Source organism: Perca fluviatilis, chromosome 2 (assembly GCF_010015445.1).
Source record: "Perca fluviatilis chromosome 2, GENO_Pfluv_1.0, whole genome shotgun sequence".
NCBI classification, from domain to species: domain Eukaryota; kingdom Metazoa; phylum Chordata; class Actinopteri; order Perciformes; family Percidae; genus Perca; species Perca fluviatilis.
The window spans coordinates 8795849-8814343 of record NC_053113.1 but is presented as its reverse complement, the minus strand read 5'-3'; the positions used below and the strand labels follow the sequence as shown (position 1 = coordinate 8814343).

Sequence of the window (18495 nt, the reverse complement as noted above, 5' to 3'; positions counted from 1 at the left end):
TTTACAAAAAAACTATATACTTCAGAATATTCAGAAAATGATGCTTCTATATTCCTCAACTCTCTACATAACACCCCTCAACTCGACAACTCCGAAAGGGATCTTTGCGATCTCCCTTTAACCCTGGCAGAGATCAGTGAGTGTTTGGAACTTTTAAAAGACGGTTTATCTTCAGAATTTTACAAATTGTTTTCACAGCAGATGGCGCGCTTCTTATTGCAGGTATGAAAGCATATCAACCAATACCTTACCTTGGAGTATGACTCAACGTTTGATCACTCTAATCCCTAAACCACGCAAGGATTTACTTTATATTGATAACTGGCGTCCAATTTGTCTTTTAAATCATGATTATAAAATTTTGGCCTTTATCTTTGCTAGAAGAATAAAAAGTGTTAAACTCTATAATTCATGAAACACAATCAGGATTTATGCCCAATAGGCATATCTCCAACAACATTAGACTTGTCTTAGATCTAGTTGACTATTCATATTTAATTTCAGATGACAGCTTTGTGTTTTTCTTAGACTTTTTCAAGGCTTTTGATACTGTCGAGCATCATTTTCTCTATCATTCACTTAAGTTTGGCTTTGGGGATTTCTTTTGTAATGCAATCAAAACTCTCTACAATAATGCAATTTGCTCCCTTAAACTTAAAAATGGGTCCTCACCCAGATTTGAAATCAAACGTGGAATTCGGCAGGGATGCCCTATATCTCCCTACCTTTTTTTGCTTGCAGCCCAACTTTTATCATATACATATTATATACATTAAATGTAGTCATATTTCCATCGCTGATAAGACAATTATTTTAAGTCAACTGGCAGATGACACAAAACTGTTTTTAAAAGACAGCTCCCAGGTACCTCTAGCAATTTCTATAATAGAAGTGTTTAGTAAAGCTTCTGGTCTGGTGAATTACTAGCACATAAGGATTGTGATGTTGATATGATCTCTAATATTCCTGTGAAAAATAGTATTAATTATTTAGGGCTTGTTATTGATAAAAATGAACTCCAAAGATGCAAGAATAATTTCACTCCCATTGTTGAAAAAACAAGAAAGAAATTCAACCTTTGGCTTTTACGTGACTTATCATTAAAAAGCAGGATTCTACTCTCGAAGGCTGAAGAAATATCAAGATTAACATGTGCTGCACTATCTTTATATGTAGATCAACAAATGTGTAAAACTATAGACAAAGTTCTATATGATTTTGTGTTGAAAAACCGCACTCACTATCTGAGAAAGTCTGTTTTAATGAATGAGTACAGTAAAGGTGGCCTCAGTTTCCTGGGTCCTCATTTATAAAACCTGTTACGCAAGAAAAAGTTGCGTGAAGCAAGGGTGAAATATTTCGTCGCAACATTCCTCGCAATAGTCGGGATTTATAAAGAATTTCCATGCGTAAAAATGTTCCCAGTTTTCCGCAAACTTTTGACCACACGTGTGATCGTGCGTAATGCTCCCAAGGTTTTATTGACTGCGTTTTAGTGAACTCCGATGGTATGCCCGTTTTCCGAACCTAACCCAGTTTTTGTTTTCCTGAACCCAACAATCCTGTTCTTGCTAAACCGACCCAGAGCCGGTCGCGGCGCCCGGCGAGGGGCTGCCAGCAACGGGGGAGAGGCAGGGCTCCTCCCACACCGTGCAGCGGGGAAATGCGCTTTTCCTCCGCTGCCTCTCTCCCCTCGCCCCGGGAAATGCGTTGTTTGTTTGATGTGTATCTGTATGTGTGTGTGTGTGTGTGTGTGTGTGTGTGTGTGTGTGTGTGTGTGTGTGTGTGTGTGTGTGTGTGTGTGTGTGTGTTGCGTCTTTATGTGGTCGTGTCTGATTGTAGGTGTCTGTTTGTGGGAATGTTGTCTTTCTGCACCTGCTATTCCCAAACAGTTATCATACAAGTTACCAAATTGTTACATTTCAAGCACTTTCACCTGTTTTGCACCAATAATGATCCAAAATCTTGTTTCTATTTTTACCTTTTTAATAACTGAATTTCCTTTCTCACAAAAAACGAAAATGATCATATGATCATAAATGTGATCTCACAGGGGTAAATGGCAAATATGAACCATAAATGATTTATATATCATTGGTAATTGAGCTAAATCTGTTAAGTATTAAGGCTGCGTAACAACAATATGAACACTAGGGTTACGGCTTCCAAACAGGATTTTGTTTCGCTGTTCTACCTCTGTTAGGAGCACATCGATCTCACAATCACTGAATCGTGTTTTTTCCCCATTTTTCCCGTTTCGTGATTGGTGATCAAGGGGCTCCTTTCAAGGCTGGAATATTCATTGATTGATTAACATGGACCTTATTAGGACAAATATGGGACGACCTTGGGGGGAGCGTGAGGCTCGTGCACGACCGCATAAGGTAACGCACGTCCGTATTTATAACGAGAAGAGTGCGTACCGGTGTGCGCCACAAGGTGTTATAAATCAGAATATTGTTTTTGCATACGAAAATTCTGATTCTAATCTTTCAGAATAGAATCTACGCACAGTTTTATAAATGAGGCCCCTGGACTTTAATACTTTAAATAACACTTTCAAAATTAATTGGATTAAACGTTACTTAAAGTGTCCAACTTCCTTGTGGAATTTTATTCCCCATTATGTCTTTTCCTCAGTTGGTGGACACCAGTTTTTAATTGTATGTACTTATAATATTGACGAAATTCCTCTTAAACTTTCTTCATTTCATAAACCAATGCTGCTGGCTTGGTCTGTGATTTACAAGCATAATTTCTCTCCTCATAGGTTTTATATTTGGAACAACAGACATATTCTGTATAAAAACAAATCCATTTTCTTTCAACAGTGGGTTGACAACAACATATTGCCTTTAATCCAATTACTCAACCAGCGTGGTCAGCTTTATAACTATGTTGAGTTTATTCATCACTATGGCATCCCTGTCTCTCCAAAGGAGTTCTCTATTGTTTTTGATGCAATACCTTCTGCTGTCGTTGCACTCTTTAAAGGTTTTAATGGAGTTGGTAATCACCCTATACTGTTAAATGTGAAAGAAACAACTGTTGGAAATATCTGTTTTTCACTACAAGCTAAAAGTAAGAATAAGGCTTATAAAATAGTTTTAGACTGCCGGGGGACTTTCTTCCTTTCTTTGACACACTGAGCTGCTCTCTCCTCTCCCTATTACCATTTGTGTGTATCCCGTCCCAGAAATGCTTGTTATTAATCCTAGCTTCTGGGGAGTTTACTCCCCGGAGTCCTTATGTTTTTTCCCCCAGCGTATTTCCTTGGAGAACGTTGGCACCAAGATCTTGGTTCCAGCTGTCGCCATGGGCCTGCTGCACTCCCTGCTGAGCTCAGCAGTGCCCTGCAATGTCATGCTGTGTCCTGCTGAACCCTGCAGCTTCCTGCTACGTCCATCCATGCTCTGCTGGGCCACGCTACATCCTGTAACGCCTTGCAGTGCCCTGATATGACATGAACTACTGCGACTACCATTTGAAGTCACTGTTCCATTATTAATGTGACTATAAACCCCCCTGCTCCCCACACCCCCAACCCCCCCCCCCCCCAAACCCCCCCCCCCCCCCCGGGGGCCTCTTTTTTTTTTGGTTTGTTGGGGCGTGGTTGGGTGCCCCGCTGTTGTTTGGGTGGTGTGGTTTGTTTTTTTTTTTTGGTTTTGTTTTTTTTTTTTTTATTGTGGGGTTGTGTTGTGTGTGCTGTGTGTATTATGTTGTGATATTTTTTTTTTTTATTATATAATATAAAAAATATAATAAAAAATAAATTAAAAAATCCCAATCATAAAAAAACTAACTACTTGTTTGTGTTTGTTTTTGTGTTTTTTTTGTGTGTTTGTTTTTGTTTTTTTTTTTTTTTTTTTTTTTTTTTTTTTTTTTTTTTCCCCCCTCCTTCTAAATCAAAATAAAAATTATATAAATAAATCTACTACCTATCCTCCCACACACACCATTATCTGCAGAAAATGAAAAAGGACATTGATATCAACTGTACTTTTTGTGGAGAACTAAATGAAACACTGGTACATTTATTTTGGTCTTGCCAATATACCAAGAGACTTTGGAGCAGATTATCACATTTCATTGCTGTTCACATTTACCCTCGATTCACATTACTTTGGGAAAACGTATTGTTTGGATTCATTCAATATAATAGAAAGCTTTCTTCTGAGTATTATGCGGTTTTCTATCATTTCACTGTGTAGGGAATTGGCAGATCAGTGCCCCGCGCTGCTGCAGGCGCCCTGTTTGCTGAGAGAGGTCAACACACCCTACTTTCAGAATGAAATGGACTAGTCTGTAACAGTGTGCTGCGAAAGATAAACACAAAGTGACAGGAGAAATGGGAAGGAATGTTTTTTTTATCTGCATTGACAGACAAAAACTCATGATAGACCTCTTCAAATCATAGCATAGGGCCTCTTGAAATTATATTATATTATATATATATATATATATATATAAATAAATAAAAAAATAAATAACAGTGCTCGGAGGGGGTCTCGCCCGGGGCGTCATTCAATGTAGAACCACCCCTGAAGTAGAGAGTACTCAATTAAAGTTAAAGAGAAAGACTACAAACACATCACAGTAACTTTATGCTTTTATTGTGAAAAGAGACAGAACTCAAAACTAAACATGACACAACGGCATTTCTACAATTTCATGATCACAGCTTCCATCTTTAAAGAAGTTTACAATGTTCACCAGGAATCTGTTCAATCATTCTGAATTATTTTATATACAGTTCATTCTTTAGTTCATAACAATAACCTGAAATATTTCTGTAAGTGTGATCCTGTACAGACTCAACTGATCAGCAATGAGAAACAGGAGGAGACTCTCCATCCTACATAGAACTCAGAGACACAGAGGCACCAAGAGACCAGAACCTGAACCCAAACCCAGGATAGAGAGGTTGAGTGAATGTGGTGTTGAAGGTGTGGAGGTGGACCAGTGAGTCAGAGGAGACTGTGTAGAAGGACAGAGAGCCAGCAGGACAGTCCACATACACTGCTACTCTACCAGAGATAGAGGAGGAGGAGATGGTTGTTACTCTCTTATTGTGCCGGACACAGTAACCACCATCAGAGTAGTCCAGACTCCAGGACTGATCATTACCTCCAAACTCACAGTCACCAATGTCTCCTCTCCTGCTGATTCCTCTGTAACTCACTGATATATAAATATTTCCTCTCGTCTCAACCTCCCAGTAACATCGACCAGTCAGACCATCTCTACACAGCAGCTGAGGACGGGAGTCAAACCTCTCTGGATGATCAGGATATGGCTGATCCTCCTTCACTACTGTCACCTTCCTGTTGTTGTCAGACAGTTTGAGTCTTCTGTTCACTGTGTTTGTGTCCAGTGTGAGTTCACAGGAATCTGACGGAGAGAGGGAGACACAACACAGCTGCAGTTATTAACCAATCAACACTTTGATGATGACATCAGAGGGTTAAATGAGTGATGTCACAGTTTGATGAATGAAATTCAAAACACACTTACACTTCCTCAGACCTGGTGTCAACCATCTGACTCCAGCAGGCTCCACCCTGAAAGGAGGAGGGGGGGGAGGGGCATTACATCACTCACAGGGTTGGAGGGGGTAGGGTTGGCATTTACTCATTTCATATTCGGGCTGTCAATCAATTAAAATATGTAATTCAGTTTAATTTCCTTTAAAGTTTCCAATCATAAGAGAAGTTATGTCAGTTCACTTTCCAGATAGAGGAGGTCCAAGTCAGGATTTTATTTCATAGTACGCACAACAACCGTCAGCTCCAGAAATCAGCTGTTCTTATAATAGGCTATTTGATGTGTATGAGAGGGTGTTCCTAGTGTACTTTATCATAATGACCAGGTCATGAGAATATTACTAGAGAGACAGAGAGAGGAAGAGGGAGAGAGGGAGAGAGAGAGAAAGAGAGAAAGAGAGAAAGAGAGAGAGAGACAGAGAGGAGAGAGAGAGAGAGGGAAAGGAAGAGAGAGAGACACAAAATGAAGAGGGAGAGAGAGACAGAGAGAGAGGAAAGAGAGAGAGAGAGGAAGAGAGACAGAGAGAGATTGTTGTTTTAATTAAGCTCATACAGAAATAATATTTATGTATGTATGTATGTATGTATGTATGTATGTATGTACATTAGGGTGCATCAAAAACACAATTCTTGAATTTTGATATGGCTGGGTGCTAAAAGTGTTCCAATATATGTAGAAACAACACATGCAAAATATTTTTCCAGTACATGATGATTTAGGGGTGCCACCGCAAATCTGTTTTTGTTGGATAAAGTGGTTAACAGTGCTCAATGGTCGCCATGGAGATCTGAGGTAAATGATACTACAGCTCAAGAAAACTGAGGTGATCTTTCTGTTTGAGGTGATATTTCTGTGTTGGGTATGTATTAGTACATATGACTATCATATCTGTAGTTGTGTCTTTGTATACTTATTTATCATAAGTCATATTTATAGGTATTTGGTGCTCATTACATCTAGCTAACGTTAGCTAGCAACAGTTTGCTAACCACAGTTACCTATCTATGTTGTTATGTGGTTGGAGATGCAGAGCGGCTGAAACTGCTTGGTGTCCCGGTGTATAAGAAGCAGACCAATGAGTGAGCATTGCCCGGTTGACATGCAAGTTGCTGCAGGACTGGTGCTGCGCTGACCAGGTTGTCAACATGGCATTTGACACCACAGCGTCAAACGCCGGCCATCTCACAGTAGCCTGCATTGCCATACAGCTCTCACTGGGCCGACCACTGCTTTGGTCTGGGTGCCGGCACATTGGTGAGGTCCTCCTGAACCAGGTTTTTACAGACCTGAAGGTGGAGTCATCACGCTCGCCAGAGGTTACCTTGTTCACACGTCAGAGAGAAATGGAACCTGTTACCACAAGAATCCAGCAGCCAATGGTCCCGCTACATTCCTGGCAACACAGAGCAACCACTCCTGGGCAATTTACGTGCTGAACTTGTCAGGTGCACAAAAGAAGTCACTGACCACAAGCGAGGTGACTACCATGAGTTTGTGCAGCTGTGTCTTGTGTCCACAAGGCACGATGGATGGCCAAGCTGCTCTACACTCTCAAGCTGGCTTTGATGGAGCAGCACATCGCGTTGCTTCCCCAGGGCACAATCACCTGGAATGACCTGACACTCTACCACCACCTGCAGGCATACAAGGCTGTAGATGAGGGCATTGCAGAATCAGCGATCAAGCCGCTGGAGAGGCATCGCTGGTACCTGACAGGTGAAATGCTACCCCTAGCTCTCTTCAGCAGCAAGGTGCCCAATGATGACAAGCGTGCACTTGCCAGAGCGATCTTGGAGCACAAGCCCGCTGATCTCCCCATGCACATCCCTGAGCAGCGCTTTGGCACTGGCTTTGGTAAGCCAAATTTCCCCACCCTCTTGCCAACCACCAGCTCGGCTGACCTCGCCAATAAGGATTGCTGGTTTGGGATGCACCAGCTGCACATTGATCCAGAATTTATGTCTCTCGATGTGAAGGAATGGGCGACCAATGCTGCGTTCAAAAAAAGTGAGGTCAATGACTGTGCCAAGCGTGGCGTCAAGCTCACATCCGACTTCGTCACAGTGGCAAGGAAGGAGCAGCACCTGCAGAATGTGCTGCAGGCAGTTGAACATGACCGCAACCAACAGCCAAACCTTCGCCGCTACAAACGCAAGCCAATCCCTGAATAGGACGGTTACTCTTGGGTGGAGGGTGGGGAGACATATCTGGGGGGAGACAGACTAGCTAGGTTCAGAGTTCAAGTTCCATTTCCTCTCTCTTTCTCCCTGGTGATGTTGCTCAGTGGAGCAGGCTCTGACTAAGATTGAGCAATTAAGTTTGAAGTTTAGTTAGTGTCAGCTCTTACCATTGGGCCCTGTTAGTTGCCAGTGAGTTAGCCACTAGAGAGGGTTTGTTCTTTTAAGTGTGTCAGTATCGCCCCTTGTGTTTAACAATAGTCAATTAAACTTTATATGTGTGTTCGACATCCATCACTGCTGCACAAAATTCAGGGTAAGGCCACGTGAACATGTCCCATTGACCTCCATTCATTTTGTCTATAGGACAAATAAATGGAGAATCTTGAAAGTTGAATTCTGAGAAATGCCCAAGTTGCCCAAAGGGCAAACAAACAACTTTACTTTGATAACCCTATAGAACATATTACTGTAAAAAGTTCACTGTACTCAACATTTCCAGGTCAACCTTTTGGCAATTAGACTAAAAATTGCAAATATTTCGAAATTTTGCCAAAGTTCATGTGTTAGGTGGCACCCCTAAATCTCAATGGAATTCCTCAAAACTTTGCAAAAGTCATTTTTATGTTAATTGGAACAAAATGCAATGCCAGCCAAATTGATATTTTGAAATTAAAATTTCCCATTCAAATTTGATGCACCCTAATGTACATACATACATACATAAACCTAAATTCTCTAAAAATCAACCTGCGAGAAGAAGAATTTTGGAAAGAAAATCAGAAGATTTAATAAGGCAAGACAAGTGAAGAGAAATGAATGGCATTTAGAATTAACTAAGTCTATGGAGAAACTTCTCCCAGCAAAAACAAACACAGATCGCCTCAAGTTTCAAACAATATGGTATTAGTATATTAACTGAAACTATGCATTTCAAATACAGTAAGAAAATAAACAATTGTCAAGCAGCTTGCCATCAATCATTGTTTCCCAAATATAATAATCAAATTAGACAATTGGTCTCAATTCTCAACACAAATAATAAACTTAACTGGTAACAATTTATACACAACAATGTCCATTTGCCTACCGGTTGCATCTCCAGAATCCCAAATGAGCTGAATGTGTCTGAATGAGAGTCTCCTCTTCCATGAAGGAATTCCAGTGAAATGCTTTTTCACCAAACATTTCACCATTGATACTTGGATGCCTTGCTCAGTTCCCCATCTGAAGTACACTACGGCTCCATAGCTCTTATCACTTCCATCAGAGAATGTTATTCCCCATGGTTTTCCAATCCAGTTGACTAGTGTGAGGCTTCTGTGGAAGGTGATTTGGCCAAGACGTGTGTATTCCTCAAACAGTTAGATGGCTTCTTCTCTCAATTATTCAGACAGAGGTTTGTCCCACGTGTCTCAGGTCACAGTTTTGCCTCCAGCTTCTTGAAACGCCTTTCTGACAAGAACGGCGCCCTTTTGTTGTGGCAGGTGTGACGAGGCCTATTGGGTCATACAGGCTAGCTACTTGGCTTAGCAGTTCTCTTCTCATCAGTGGGTTTGGAGTTTTCCCTCTCACCTCTTCATCAAGGAGATTTTTTCCGACGGTCATCTTCTTTTTCCTCTTTGAGAAATTGATTGAAGTCATAGGGTACAGTTTATCCTCTTCAACAAGGTATCCAACTCCGAGGGCTTTATTGTCTCCTTTCCTCATCTGGTTTGGGAGAAAGAGTACTGTGCTTGACTCTGCTCCTTGTTCTCCTGGTACGATCTCCTGCCTCCCACTTTGGCCTGACCGGACCCAGGGTTTGAGGAAGAATCCGCCTGTCCTCAGGATCTCTTAAATTCTTTTAGTGTTCTTGTCCAGCTTTTGTAAGTCATTATGGGAAGTCAGGATGTCATCGACATAGGCATCCTCTTCAAGGATCCTACGTTCCTCCTCCAGGTGAGCAAACATGGGCAGTTTTGCTGTCTCTCTCATGGCCAGTTGTGCAATGCACCCTGCTGGTCGATCGCCAATGTTGACTCTGGTGATGGCATACTCTTCAATCTCTTCCTCCTCAGTGTTTCTCCAGAGAAATCTGTGGAGGTGCATTTCCAGGTCTTCTAACCACACCAAATTGTACATCTTTTTGATGTCTCCAAGAGCAGCATGGACACCTCTTCTGAACCTGAGTAGTACTGCTCAGATGGGATTGAGTACATCAAGCCCTTTTAGCAGCAGGTCATTCATGCTGACCCCTTTAAACTTCCAGCTGCTGTTCCATACCAGTCGCACAGGTGTTGTGACAGAGTGTGGGTTTGGTGCCACCAAGTGGCTGACATACCATACTGGTCCTTTCTAAGCTCTCCCCAGAGATGGTGGAAAAATTCAAGAGAGTGTTCACCAACATCACCGCAAAGACGAACTGTGTTGAAAAGATCCAGCTTGGAGAGATTGCGTCAAGTGTAGTAGAAGAATTGCCAGTTATTCTAATGCCGCTCGAGGTAACTGCCAATGCAGGACAAACAATTGGAACCCTGATCGACTTGGCATCAGACACAAATTATATCACAACAGAGCTGCCAGGAGATTAAATCTCCGAAGTGAAAACATCACTTTAGTCGTCCAAGGAGTTGGAGGAATGGCCGTGAAGGTTATCTCCTCAGAGTGAGGATCAAAATGCCAAGAGGCACAGAGCTTGTCTGCTATGGTTTGAATGAAATTCCCAACATCCACAGAGTCATCAAACCTGAGCAACTCAAGAAGTTCTTCCCAGAAATCAATCTAGGAGATCTGAGGAGACCGGAGAGAATTTAACTACTGATAAGCCACCGCGAAGGAAGACTTGCGCCGCAAAGAGTGAAGGTGATTGGAGACCTTGTCTTATGGGAGAGCCCGCTAGGAAAGACTGTTGGTGGAGCACATCCAGATCTGTTTATTCAGGTCTGAAACATAATTTCCTCGATCCATGAGAGCAACCGCTGTAAAGTATCAAGAGATAACTAAAACACAAGAGTGCACAGCTGAAACCAAAAGCACAGTTGCTCGCAGATAGTTCTTGGATTGGTGGGAATGGGACAGCATTGGAGCAGCTTGCGAACCGAAGTGTGGAGGATGCCGGTGCGGCAATTGTCAACCAGGAGGCAACGAAATGACTCTGAGTGAGGAAAGAGAGCTGGAGATCACAACGCTTGCAGAATTTTTCAATTCCTTTTCTGCCACTGGAATTCACATCTCCCACTCTGCTAGGCTTGTGAATGCATTTTGGACTTGTGTTTTCGCACTATCCCACCGTAGCTCGTAGCCATCTCTGTTTACAGCTGTAACATTCAGGTATTTGAGCAACTCCATCACAGGCTGTCTCAGCTTCATGGATTGCAGACTTGACCTCGTTTTTGCCATATCTAGGCCATAGATTGGACTGGATCTTCTCCCTGACCTCATCCAATCGTGCTTTGCATTCTTGGAACGTCTTCTCAAGTTCAGTCTGATGCTGCTTGCTCAGTTCTGCTTCTTCACCCTCATCGGTTTCAGCTTCAATGACTGCCAGAAGGCCAGCCCTGTATTCGTTATTTGTCTCACTGACCTTCCTCGCCTCTGACGTGAGCTTCTTGAACTCCTCTTGTAGTTCTCTTTTAGTCATGTGTTTTGCGCCTCTGCTGAGGAAGTTTGCTGCTTGGTAAAACGCCTTTTAGCTAAAGTTCTTTTTTGCTTCAGCTCCTTCACTGTTTTCCCAAGAGCTTCCTCCGCCATGTTGAGATGTCAGTCAATCCTCCTCTCTGCGACGACAGCTTTCCTGACTTCAGGCCGTTAATCCTTTTGTCTTCACTGCCACGGTGCGGTTATCAACTGTCAAGTTGTGTATGGTTCACACTTCAGCTCTTTGCCCAAACTTGAAAAAGGCCTCTTTAAGGACTAAAGGACGCAAGGGACAACTCGATTTTCTTCTGACTTCTTTTATTTAATTCCAGTTAGTCAGTTAGTTGATTAGTTAGTTAGTAGGTTGATAACCTTTAAAGGCAAAACACAAAAAGAAATATACATTACTTCAGGTAAGGTCATTACAAATTAAATATATAATCTCAATGTAGTCATATTATGAATGGCATTTAGAATTAACTAAGTCTACGGAGAAACTTCTCCCAGCAAAAGCAAACACAGATCGCCTCAAGTTTCAAATAATATGGTATTAGTATATTAACTGAAACTATGCATTTCAAATACAGTATGAATAAACAATTGTCAAGTAGCTTGCCATCAATCATTGTTTCCCAAATATAATTATCAAATTAGACAATTGGTCTCAATTCCCAACACAAATAAACACTTAACTGGTAACAATCTTACACAACAATGTCCACGTGCCTACCGGTTGCGTCTTTAGAATCCCAAATGAGCTGAATGTGTCTGAATGAGTCTCCTCTTCCATGAAGGAATTCCAGTGAAATGCTTTTTCAACAAACATTTCACCACCTGCTATCACAAAGGTGCACCAGTGTATATGTTCCCCAGGGAAACACAAGCTAATGATGGGTTCCACAGTACAGGCACTTTCTCGCCCCGTGCTGGGGTTTTATCTTGGAAAGAAGTTGAAAAGGTGAATGCCTTGAATATGAATACCTGTCTTTTGACGCAACATACACTCAGTATTGATTGGTCAGTAGGCGGTGCTTTAACACTGAGTATTGATTGGTCAGTAGGCGGTGGTTTAACACTGAGTATTGATTGGTCAGTAGGCGGTGGTTTAACACTGAGTAATGATTGGTCAGTAGGCGGTGGTTTAACACTGAGTATTGATTGGTCAGTAGGTGGTGCTTTAACACTGAGTATTGATTGGTCAGTAGGCGATGGTTTAACACTGAGTATTGATTGGTCAGTAGGTGGTGCTTTAACACTGAGTATTGATTGGTCAGTAGGTGGTGCTTTAACACTGAGTATTGATTGGTCAGTAGGTGGTGCTTTAAAACCGGTTGATCTCTAATCTCCAACTTAACCTGCTCCCGACCAGGTTAGGTGTTCACCATGAGTTACTGCGGCGATTGAACCCGGTAACAACTAATCCACCATCGTGGTACAGAAAACCCTGAACCTGAATTTACCTCGGTAATGCCAAATCCTGCTTCGTAGTACAGGCCTCTGGTGTAGACCTGGCTCTGTCATGCACACACACACACACACACACACTCTCACACACACACACACACACACACACAGACATACACACACACACACACACACACACACACACACACACACACACACACGCACACACACACACACACATACGCACACACACACACAGAGAGTACAGGCCTCTGGTGTAGACCTGGCTCTGTCTCACACAGACACACACACACACACACACACACACACTCACACACACACACACACACACACACACAGACATACACACACAGACACACACACACACACACAGACATACACACACTACACACACACACACACACACACACACACACACACACACACACACACACACACACACACACACACACACACACATGCACACACACACAGACACACACACATGCACACACACAGACAGTACAGGCCTCTGGTGTAGACCTGGCTCTGTCACACACACACACACAGAGCTTTGGTACTGACGGAGCTAATCAACGTTGACTTTGTTAAAGAAACAGTGAGTCACGGCCGGTAAAGCGGTTGCAAGTGTGTTTACACTTTTCAGACCTCCATGCAGATGGCGTATGTAACGGCGAGGTGAAAGCTGTCACGGTATGGGCTCAGACTTCCTCTGTTACAGGCAGGACCCACTGGGTTCACTATGCCCTATTGCCTGACTGACAGGCTGAGATTGTCAGTCCCCCCCTCCTCTGTTACAGGCAGGCACCACTGTGCTCACTATGCCCTATTGCCTGACTGACTGATGTGAATAACCTGGGGCCTAGGGATGAGCGAGTACAGCATTATCTGTATCTGTATCTGTTAACCATATGAATTATCTGTATCTGTACTCGGCCTAACCCGGAAGTGGGCGGGATTTAACCCGGAAGTGGATCGGGTTGTCTTGAAATGGGCGGGGCTTTAACCGGTATGTTATTTTAATGGTGCGTTCTTTTTGTCTTGTAATCGCGACTAGTAGCTCGAGCGTGACTTCACATCCGTGTCGAAAAACGAATAACTGTGGGTTGTTGCATTCTTTTGTCACACAGTACTACGAGTCGGAGAAAAGATGGATTTTTGTAACATTTTTAGTAACATTTAGGATTCTATTCACCCAGTTATTGACATATTACACACATATATTTCACAGTTTGATACATGAAAATTACGTTTTGATTAACGTTAACGTTAGGCTACTGCTCTGCTTTCTGTGCAAGACTCGGCTTAAAGCCATTGTTGTCATAGCAACCGAGCGTCTCTAGCCAATTTCAGCTGCACAAGCTACAAAATAACTAATCAGGCGGTATTTAACTCCTAATAAGACTGTAGCGACGTGCCTATAGGTAGCAGTATACAGCGCTATGTGTACGACTTCTTCATTTGGTTACAACAAAGACAAAAGTGCTTAAAATTGTAGAAAACCACAATGTTTACTACGTGTGATGCACGACGTAGCCATCTTTGAAAGTGAGCTCGGGGTCCTCTGAGTTCAGACGACTTGAAGAGTCGTAAATATGACCTCGGGGGCTTTCTTTTTGCTACTTCCGGGTCGTAACTCCGGAAAACGACTCGTAAAACGACTTTGGTGGACAAAAAGAACGCACCATAAGCATGCAATTGATATGGGTTGATCAGAAATTGTTATATTTATTGCTGATTAGAAAACTATTTACACGACAGCATCAGCATTGAGCTTCAGATCAATGGTTTTGATCACGATAGCAAACGAAGTATTTATACCACAACTACCTTTATTTTTATTTTTTTTTCAAAAAACTGGTTAGAGCCAGCAGACAGTTTAAAAAAAACAAACTCAGATGACCGGCAGAGAGAGGGAGAGTGTGTATATGTGTGTTTGTGTGGCTAATTAATTTGTAATATAGTTTTATACCACTACTTCCTTTATTTTTTTTATGAAATACAGCAAGCAAGTGTCAGACACTCAGTGCGTGAAGTAAAAAAAACTGGTTAGAGCCAGCTGACGGTTTAAAAAAGAAAAAAAATCTCCAACAGGCAGAGACGCAACGCGAGTCGCATTCTACCAAGCACCACGTCTGAACAAACCCCACGTTTACCTGAACTCTACTGGTTTATAAGTAAGTACTACAAACCGAAGTAAAAAACAAACCTGAAGAAACCCTAAACGTTAACAGAAAAGACCCGCGAACCTGAGTGACTGAGGGAGGGACAAACAGAGTGAGAGAGAGCTGTTCTCTTCTCAGTGTTCTGTGTGTGAGTGAGCAGAGCGAGTGTGTAGGGGAGGGGCTACTGTGTGACTAGCCTATCACAGAACGCAGACACAGTCAGCTACCCAATGAGGATTTTTATTCAATCCGAGCACAGATATTGACTCGTATTACTCGTATAATACTCATACTTGGCAAAAGTGCTTTATCCGTACCGGATACTCGTTTCAGCCGAGTATCCAGCTCAACTCTACTGGGGCCTGTTGCACAAAACCAGGATAAGGGATTAAGCCAGGATATTCAAGTTATCCTAGAGGAATTTAGCTTTGACTTGGTTGCACAAAAGCAGGTTGAATTAAACCCAGCCAAGTAACCATGGAGATTTATTCTTTGCAGCTAGCCTGCTCCAGAGCAGGCTAACAGGCAGGCTAAGATTAATCCTGGAGTCTGATGTGTTAAATCAGCTGCCGCTCTGATCAGAAATAAACGTGTTTAACAGTTATTCCGTTGTCTTCTGAATGTGTTCTGCTTTATTTTTATTGACATGCATTACTTGTCACTATTACTGTCACAAGTTTGATTTAAATCCTACTATTGCAGTTGTTTGGATGGTAAGAAATGGTTGCACTGGCACCAGAGATAAAGTGGGACGACGTGGAGGAAATGGGCTTTTCCTCCACTGCTGTCCCCGTGAAATTTGCCCCGTGCAACGTGGAGAGGCGGGGGGAGGCAGGGGGATCCTCCCACACCGTGCAGCGGACTCTAAAGGAGACTTTTAGCATCAATAACGACAACAACGGCACCTGACCAAACGTCCGCATTTTACGAGATGGAAGTGGGAATGTGTTGGAATGCCACAAAGCTTCTTAATCATTTTATTTTGGTGCTGTCACTTGTCATTTTCGAGCTTGGGAGTGAGAAAAAAAACATGAATAATAATAGGCTATATAGTTTTACAGATATGCTTACAGTGTGTACTGAAGTCACATAGGCTACTTCTTTTTCTAGTTTTTGTCCAGTCATGTTTGTTCCGTATGAACATTAATTGTAGAAAGATATTTAGAATTAGACATAGCTTATGGAGATTTGTGCATATGGTTGTAAAACATATTCTCGCATTATGAATAAGGGTTAGAAATTAATCCTAGTCCTTAGTGTAAATTTCCCGAGGAACATTAATTCCCTCTGCTCACTTTTAAGGTAAAGTAGGCTAAATAATAATACATTTTATTTATATTTATACTTTACATTAAAACCAGCACATTTAGCACATAAAAACAGATACAGCAATAAAACCAACACTTAAAACAAGCATATTAAAAAACAAATAAACATCTTTGTAAAAATGTGGAGTGACTAGTAAGTAACTCTTTTTAAATCCTTATGCATTAAGTCGGTCCACTATTGTCTGTCGGGCTTTTTCTCTCTGTCTGATAACAACAGCCGTATTTCCCTTTTTGCATATTATACAGTATATATAATATATTATATAGTATATATAATATATTAAATATTATATATAATATACTGTATTATATGCTTCACCTCTTTCCACAACTTTCCATTAGAAGCTGCTGCTCAGCGGGTGAAACATATGCCGCACTCGTCTTCTCCATTCCTGCATCAGTAAATCTGTGATCAATACCGTGTTCTATTTAAGAAAGCCGTGGACTTGCACTTATCCCAGCTATCTACACCTGGCTTGACATAGCTTCACCTTCTCATCCTGGCTTGGCAAACGTGCAACCGATTAAGCCGTGATGAGCTGATCACACTAAGTCAAGCTGCGCTTTTTCAGTTATCCTGGATTTCTTCATTCTACTTTTGTGCAACAGGCCCCCAATCTCTTTGTGTGCCATGTAGCCTAAACATCATATCCTGAATATCATCAAAAACAGGATAATCCTCATAACTGGAATATTCATGTCCATGTAAACACATATGATACCAACAACATTCTAGATCCGTGGGTTCAGCGATATCAGCATCCCTAGCAACCAGCAGTTTATCTGCCTGGGCTTTCAGTACTGTTGCATCAAAAGATAGTAATCAACATAAGCATTCACCCTTTCAACTTCTTTGCAAGATAAAACACAAGCAGGGGGCGAGAAAGTGCATGCATTGTGGAACCCATCATTGGCTTGTGTTTCCCTGGGGAACATTTCAACTGGTGCACCTTTGTGTGAAAAGGTGGTGTGAAATGTTTGATGAAAAAGTATTTCACTGAAATCCTTTCATGAAAGAGGGAACTCTCATTCAGACACATTCAGCTCATTCGAGAAAACGTAGGAAAATGGACATTGTGCAAAATTGTTGCCAGTTAAGTTTATTTGTGTTGAAAATTGAGACCAATTGTCTAATTTGATCATTTTATTTGGGAAACAATGATTGATGGCAAGCTAATTGACAATCTATGACTATCATTTTAATTCCTGGAGATGTTCTCCTTTAAAACGTCCTTCACAAATATCTCCTTTTTGTTCATCAGTGGTTGTACCTGAGAGTGTTCAGTCTCCAGAGAGGATCCTTCAGTCCTGCTGACAGTAGCTTCACTCCAAAGTCTCCTAGATTATTGTAGCTCAGGTCCAGCTCTCTCAGATGGGACGGGTTGGAGCTCAGAGCTGAGACCAGAGAAGAACAGCCTTCCTCTGAGATCAGACAGCCTGACAGACTGCAAACACACAGAACAGCACACAGGAACCCTCTGTCAACAGGTGGAGCCATATGTTTGTTTCATGATTGTTATTGTCCAGGTACATTTTGGTCCAGATATATAATAAAACTTTAAAATCATTTGTGGTATTTAATTATTCAATAACAACACCCTCATGTAAAGTAACTCTAAGTCTAATAACTACTGCCCTAGTTTATCGTATCAGCAGACACAAAGCTACACGTCAGCTGTTTTATCAACTAAAGTTAATCAGAGTTTAAATGGTCATCAGTTGAATGGGTTAATAACCCCTGACCTGAGAGTCTCCAGTGTGCAGTGCGGACTCGTCAGTCCAACAGAGATCAGCTTCCCTCCTGAATCCTGCAGGTTGTTGTTAATCAGGTCCAGCTCTCTCAGACTAGAGGACTGGGAGCTGAGAACTGAGGACAGAGCTTCACAGCTTCTCTCTGACAGATTACAGCCACTCAGTCTGGAGACACAACAGGAAGGGAACAAGTTATTTATATTTAACTCTTGTTGAAAGATATCAGAATATTAAAGGTACAATATGTAACATTACTGCATTAAAATGTCTAAAAACAAACATACTTATGTTATATATTTTTATGAGTTGTGTTACACTATCCCAAATGTTTCCACCAAATTACAAACCCAGAGAAATCTCTTATTTTATTTTTGACATGGTACGTTTCCTTTAGTCGCCTGTCAGTGGCGTCATATAACCTTTCTCTTTCTAGTTACTCCCAACTTCCGTCAAAACACTGGCACCCAAATGATATGTTCAGGAGTA

At 41.7% G+C, this 18495-nt stretch overlaps 1 protein-coding gene across 4 annotated transcripts; it reads right to left on the bottom strand.

Annotated features, from left to right (window-relative positions):
• Positions 1-5368: 5368 nt before the first annotated feature.
• LOC120544007 (ribonuclease inhibitor-like) lies at positions 5369-18274 on the bottom strand. 4 transcript variants are annotated; one of them, XR_005636425.1, is made up of 4 exons: positions 18001-18274; positions 17529-17702; positions 8812-11711; positions 5515-5561 (listed from the first exon to the last, which is right to left on the bottom strand). XR_005636425.1 is itself a non-coding variant. In XM_039777493.1 (2 exons), exons 1-2 carry the CDS (start codon positions 17753-17755, stop codon positions 5382-5384), a joined length of 237 nt encoding a protein of 78 aa, XP_039633427.1. In that variant the 5' UTR covers positions 17756-17984; the 3' UTR covers positions 5369-5381. The 4 variants fall into 4 exon arrangements, 1 of the variants encoding a protein (XP_039633427.1); XR_005636426.1 differs by lacking the exon at positions 5515-5561 and adding an exon at positions 5574-5647; XR_005636424.1 differs by lacking the exon at positions 8812-11711 and having other exon boundaries at positions 18001-18260.
• Positions 18275-18495: the final 221 nt, after the last annotated feature.

What these genes read in the sequence shown, in the direction of transcription:
- LOC120544007 (XM_039777493.1), bottom strand. Translation starts at nt 17,755, where the DNA reads ATGGCTCCACCTGTTGACAGAGGGTTCCTGTGTGCTGTTCTGTGTGTT.